The sequence below is a fragment of the Mustela putorius genome, unplaced genomic scaffold (assembly GCF_011764305.1).
Source record: "Mustela putorius furo isolate JIRA1106 unplaced genomic scaffold, ASM1176430v1.1 tig00000580_pilon_pilon_pilon, whole genome shotgun sequence".
Classification (NCBI taxonomy): Eukaryota; Metazoa; Chordata; class Mammalia; order Carnivora; family Mustelidae; genus Mustela; species Mustela putorius.
The window spans coordinates 783,831-790,553 of NW_025421423.1; the positions used below are offsets into that span (position 1 = coordinate 783,831).

A 6,723-nucleotide genomic window follows, 5' to 3' on the forward strand; every position below is an offset into this window, starting at 1 on the left:
AAAAGAAGGGCCTTCTGTACCCCAATGTTCATGGCAGCAATGGCCACATTTGCCAAACTGTGGAAAGAACCAAGATGCCCTTCAATGGACAAATGGATAAAGAAGATATGGTCCATATATACAATGGAGTATTATGCCTCCATCAGAAAGGATGAATACCCAACTTTTGTATCAACATGGACAGGACTGGAAGAGATTATGCTGAGTGAAATAAGTCAAGCAGAGAGTCAGTTATCATATGGTTTCACTTACTTGTGGAGCATAAGGAATAACACAGAGCACATGGGGAGATGGAGATTGGGGGAAATTGGAGGGGGAGATGAACCATGAGGAACTGTGGACTCTGAGAAACAAACTGAGGGTTTTGGAGGGAAGGGAGGTGGGAGGTTGGGTGAGCCTGGTGGTGGGTTTTTATGGAGAGGACGTATTACATGGAGCACTGGGTGGTGCATAAACAATGAATTCTGAACACTGAAAAGAAATAAAAAAGAAAAAAAAGGAAGCTCACAGAACACAGGACTTTTGGCCCTATTCAAAAAAAAAATCTGCTATCTTACTTGTCTGCAACATGTACCTCTCGTTGTTGGAGGCCATCCATAGTGAACAGGGGTGGGTGACTGCACCTGTTTTGGAAAGTCACCTCTGAGCTTCGAGAAGCCTTGAGGATCTAGTTTGGAGTGTCTCTCTCTCTCTCTCCTCACCTTGGGTTTCTCTTGCAACTCTTCCACAGCCTGTCACCCCTCAGTACTCCACTCATGGGCTTGGGTCTCCTGTGGAAAGCTCAGGAACAAGTGAGAGGGCCCACACCATTGCCTTAGCTGTTATGATTGGCCCCAATACTGCCAATCATAGGAATGGCAGTATTGACACATAGGAATGAGGACATATATCACAGTGACAACCTGATTCACTTCTATTCTTTACAGGAGCTGTACCCACATTAGCTCTTAACATTTTTTTATGCTGATGTAACTGTTGCTTGGTGGACTTGGGATACCTCGAGCTCCAAGGCCTTGACACAGCCCATCCAAAAAATATTGCTGGGGGCTCTTGGTCTCATCATGAGAAAGAATTCAAGGATAGACACAACACAGCAGACGATCAGTACAAACAGGAGAGTTTATTACGTCTTATTATTAACTCTCTAGATGAGAGAGCAGGTGGGTTCAAGGGAATGCTGCCCCACAGAGGTTTGGATTTCAATCTTTAATAAACAGTTGTTAATAAAGGGGTAGAATATTCATTACTCAAAAGGTGGAAATTTTCTTCAAAGCAGGTGGTCTCCTCCAGGAATGTAGGTTATGTGCCTTTTTTTTCCTTATTTGGTCAAGGTTTTCTGTCATGGCTCCCTTAGGGAGAAGACTTTGTCAGCCATCTTGGGCCGGTCTGGGCTAATCTGGTTTCCTGTTGTTTTGTTTTGGAGTGCTGCCAGGATAGACCCCTGACTTTAGTTAGTTGTGACTTCCTCTTTGCTAGCTTCCAGGCATCCTGTCAGAACCTAACTAACTGCCTCTAATAACTTTGAGCCCTCGCCATACTTTCCTGGAATGAGATTGTACATGGAAAGAGATAAACTTAATCAATAGGTTCAGTAAAAATTCTTTAGAAATTATAGATATGAATTTTATATATGTATAAATAATTTATACTTACATATGTTTCCTCTTTCCACTGAAAGATCTAGAGACTATGATAAACTCATTAGCACCATTGGCACCCAGATTGTGGTTTCTAAATACTAGTCCCCACTAAAGAAAACAAGAACTCCTTAGAGAAAATGATTATTTCCATGTCTTGAAAGGAACAGTGAATGTTGAGTCTATAATATCTTGACATACCAGAAAGAAAAGAAGCCATCAAAGATTCTAGGGTCAGGGCACCTGGGTGGCACAGTGGGTTAAAGTCTTTGCCTCTGGCTCAGGCCATGATCCCAGGGTCCTGGGATTGAGCCCCGCATTGGGCTCTCTGCTCAGAAGGAAGTCTGACTTAAATTTTTCCGTAAAACGAAAGAGAAATTCTCCATATCTTGGGTGATGTGTTGTACAGTTCTCTTTGAGCGTTTGATTTGTCATTTCTCTGCAAACCAGTTTTCTCCTTCTTGCAAGGCACATGGCAACATTAGTCCTGCATTTATGTGGTCCCTCAGCTTAAGAGCCCTATGCCAACTAACAAGGGTCTCTATATCCGCATTCATACTCCTTGGAGAGAAAATATGATTAGCTCTGTTTTGGTCAATAGTCTAATCACCTGTGCCCAGGGGAAAGGATACTACCTTCTCATCAGTTCCTAAGGAGGAAACATCTTGCCTCTGGCAGAACTTTCTAGCTAGTTTGCTACAGGGTCCAGATATGCCAAGCTTAGAATCCCCCTGGGATCATTAAGCAGGATGTGTTGTGACCTAAACCCCCAGGTGAATTGCCTTCACACTCTACCTATCCCAGGGTGCCATACAAATACCATTATTCTCTATGTGGTTCTTGGTAAAAAATGGGAATGGGAAACACTGAACTAAGGAGGTGGTAGGCAGATTTCAGAGAAGTTAACTACAATATAAAACAAACTTCAAGGTAAGTTGATAAATAGGGGAACTGGAACCTAATCAGAATCTGGTTTCAAAGCTTCTTATGCTAACACAAGTATTGTACATGATTTTTATGAGGATTGCCAGTGTTCTTGGATTCTGAAAAGACAATATATGCATCATGTGAACAGTGGAATTTGCATGATGTCACAGTTTGAATTTGACAGGAGGCAGACTGGTGTGGAGATTGTGGTGTATAATGTTTATTAGGTAGTGCTCTTGGGATCAACACTGGAAGGGAGGATGAGAAAGCAGGAATGGGCAGAGGCAGGAGTTGGCCTATCATGTAGTCTCAACAAAGGCCACAGTTAACCCCATGGGAAACTCTGGCAGTAGGGTCAGCTTTCAGAAGCATCCTGAGTAGGGGCAAGATGTTTATATCTCTTCATCAGTCAATCACTGGATATGGGCTACCCTAAGGAAGGGGGCATGATTTGGGGGAATCAGATCTCTTCAGCTAAGAACACTCTTTAGCTAATTCCTGATTTAAAAAACGACAACTGAAAGCTTTCTGAGGGTAGCGCTTTCATCAGCTGAAGGAGTCCTGTAGAGAGTCCTATAGAAAGATCTGGGTGGAAATTAGTTCTCTAAGTCAAAACTAGTAAAATGAAGTATGTTGAAAGGAATTTTGCCCTGCAAGTATGTTTCATTTTTCAGTCAGTTCTTGACTTATAAAGGATGGGATTGATCCTGAATCAATGTCATCCTCTCTGTAGTGAGCTAAGAAAGACATAGTTGGACTGTGCTCAACAGGGAAAGGAAAATTCACACCAGAGTGGGACAGAAAATACTGGGTTTGAAATAGTGGGACAGGAATAGACAGAGAGACTATTTAAGGGCCCACACAGGCAGTGACCCATGACCACGTTTCTGCCCAGTGTGGACAGGAAGGTGCTGTAGGGCTGAAGAGGGTAGCTGGCCATGTCTCAGACAGGAGAAGCCTAGGACACCCAAGCAAGACAAGCAGGGAGCATTTGTTTTCATCAGGAAATTTTGATTCTCAGGAAAATATAGACATCCAGTTACCTCAAGGAAAAAGAGACATTCAGAGTTCAGTCCCTCACAGAATCCTTGTCACTTTTGGGGTCTCTAGTGACTGAGATCCTCACACATTACACTTCTGGACCCCTTCCCAGGTGTTCAGTGAACTGGTTCTGCCTTTTGGTTTTATCATTTAACTACTCTGCAGTCAGCCACCTTGCCCCATCTTCTTCTGGTCCCATGGTACTTCTGCTCTGCTCTCCCCCATAGATCCATCCTCTAACTCTCCAGACTATAGGGCCAGACTGTGTACCTAATATGTAAGACTTACTGAGGGCAGGAAAATGAAGCTTAAACCCAGATACCAGCTATGAGTGCTCCTGGGCTAAGATCTTCCACATGAATTTGTAGGATCTGGCTTACTTGCCCTCGAAGGAAATATTCTACATGGAATCTACATGATCCCAATTCCTCTGAGTCTCAGAGGAAGGAAAGGGCCAACTTCATTCTCATCTCCAGTCTCAGACCTGCCGCTAAGAAAAACAACATTGAAAGATCTGCCATTTTATCTCCAACGCAGACAGTTTTTGGTATTGTTGTGTCATGAGGTTTTGCCCCACACTGCCTTTCATGCCTTCTTTGCACAGAAGGATCTTGGATCTTCATATAACTCAAAATAACACTAAGCTGTTTATCCCAAAACAGTGAAACAACTGCTCACAAGGGTGAATTCAGATGTGCCCGGAAGGGAACCAAAAAATCACTACTTGTTTTTTTAGTAGATCACCCATTTAATCCCCTCAAGTCCCACCCTCCCAGATTTTAAGTTTCATCATTTTTACAACTTGGGTCCAGTAATAGCCAAAGTTCTCCATTATGTACGTAATTCTATTTTCTGGTGATCATTCTTCACATATTTCTTCTATGGGGATACATTCTTTGGAGATTCATGGATGAGAGCGCCAAGAGCACAGAACTACAGGGATATTTGTCCTCCAGATATCACTGGGTAAAGCATTTCTGACTCACCAGGTCCCTCACAGCAGCCTTTACATCCTTGTTCCTCAGGCTGTAGATGATGGGGTTGAGCATGGGGGTTACCACCCCATAGAAGAGGGAGGTGAGCTTGTCTGAAACATCCTGCTTGTCTGCCCCCAAGGGGTCCTTGGATTTGGGCTTCCCATACATGAAGAGGATGGTCCCATAGAAGACGACCACCACTGCAAAATGGGCAGAGCAGGTGGAGAAGGCCTTTTTCCTCCCCTCAGCTGAGGGGATCCTCAGGATGGTGGCGAGGATGAAGATATAAGAGACAAAGATGAACAGAACTGGGACCCCTAGAAAAATCACATTTGTCACTCCCATACTAATCACATTGATGGAGATGTCAGCACAGGCCAACTTAAGGACAGCCAGGATCTCGCAGGTAAAATGGTTGATGATGTTGTTCCCACAGAAGGGAAGCCTCATTGCAAGGGATGTTTGAACCATAGAGGCAGCACTTCCAGCTGCCCAGGAGCCAGCTGCCATGGGCACATAGGCAGCCTTGCTCATGACCACGGGATACCTAAGGGGGTTACAGATGGCCACATAGCGATCAAATGCCATCATGCCCAGAAGCACACACTCTGTGGCTCCCATGGCAAAGGAGAGAAACATCTGCATGACACAGGCTGAGAAGGAGACGGTTTTCCTGGGGGTCAGGAAGCTGTCGAGAATGAGGGGGACTGAGGAGGTTGTGTAGCAGATGTCCAGAAAGGAGAGGTTCCCCAGGAAGAAGTACATGGGTGTGTGCAGGCGGGAGTCAAGGGCAGTCACCAGGATGAGGACCCCATTGCCCAGTAAGATCACCAGGTACATCAGGAGAATGAGCACAAAGAACGTTTTCTCCAGCTTTGGGTGGGCTGAGAGGCCCAGGAGAATAAATTCAGTCACAGAGACGGTCTGGTTGGCATTTTCCATGACATGTCTCCTCTTTCAACAGAGGAAACCACTCAGAGATCCAAACTCAATATTCTTTGCCTTGCTTAGGTCTAGGGCATCTGGTCTGGAGTTCTGGTTAGGCTGAGTGATTAGGAAATAGTCTTGAAAGTCCACAGTTTCTATTTCTTCCAAGAAAAAGAAGCAATAAAATCAGAAATTACTTTGGAGCCATAGGACTTCAAATTTGTAATATTTAAAATGATGATTCTGATAATTAATAAATTTGATCAGGGATAAGACATATAACAGATTCATTTTTACGGTTCTATGTCCATATGGCAATTCATCTCATTCAACTTCAATCAGAAAAGTGACTTTACGTTTCCTTCATGTTCTCCAACTTCGTGCCAGTTACTAGTGAAATGATTAGTTGTGACTGCATATTTTCTCTCTTCTCTCCAGAGATCTCTTAGATCTCTTAATCTAAGAGAAAACATACTCCTGTTGTTCCCAAGATTTCCTTTCTCATGGGTCTCACCTGCTCCAGGGCTTTCCATCCATCTGTATTTCCATCCATCCATCTATCCACCCATCCATTCATCCAATAGTGTCTGACCATCTTTCCACTAAAATATTTGTTGATCACCTAGTATGTGGGGATGACAGTCCCTATGAGAGACAGGGGTGCCCCATAGACCAGACTTAAGTATACTCACAACTCAGCAGGAAAGGGAAGCAGAAGGATTCAAGAGAGGCTAAAATATCTGAAAGGGCATCCAGGGTATTGATGGGACTAGAGTTATGGAAGGCTCGTTTGATGATATGGAATCCAGCTGGGCTTTCAAGGACAAAAAGAGACTGGGCATGCAGAGGTGGAAAGGGAGGTAGTGTGTGTTTGGTGTGAGGGGGTCTCTAGAGTAACATTGGGCACCCCACTCAGGTCTTTTTAACCTTCTAAACTGCTGTGTAGACTTCTGTCTTCCTTTCTTCCATGCAATATTGGGATTATAACCTGTTTCTCCCTATCCTACTAAAAACAAAGAGCTCACTATATTCCCTCCTGCTTGTATACCCTCTCTTGCTGTGTCTCTCTCTGTCAAATAAATAAATAAAATCTTATATTAAAAAAAAAAGGAACCTCCTGGGAAAGTGTCCCTACAGTTTGGGAATAGTGCATGGGCCAGAAATAACAACAATAGTTTGAAAGGCCCAGGCTGAGATGCCCACCTCTGATTTAA

General features: G+C 43.8%; 1 protein-coding gene across 1 annotated transcript; it reads right to left on the reverse strand.

Moving 5' to 3' along the window:
• Positions 1–4,564: 4,564 nt before the first annotated feature.
• On the reverse strand, positions 4,565–5,524 carry LOC101689373 (olfactory receptor 13C7). The gene has a single exon (XM_004747578.2). The coding sequence runs from the start codon at positions 5,522–5,524 to the stop codon at positions 4,565–4,567; it is 960 nt and encodes a 319-aa protein (XP_004747635.2).
• Between the last annotated feature and the right edge of the window lie 1,199 nt (positions 5,525–6,723).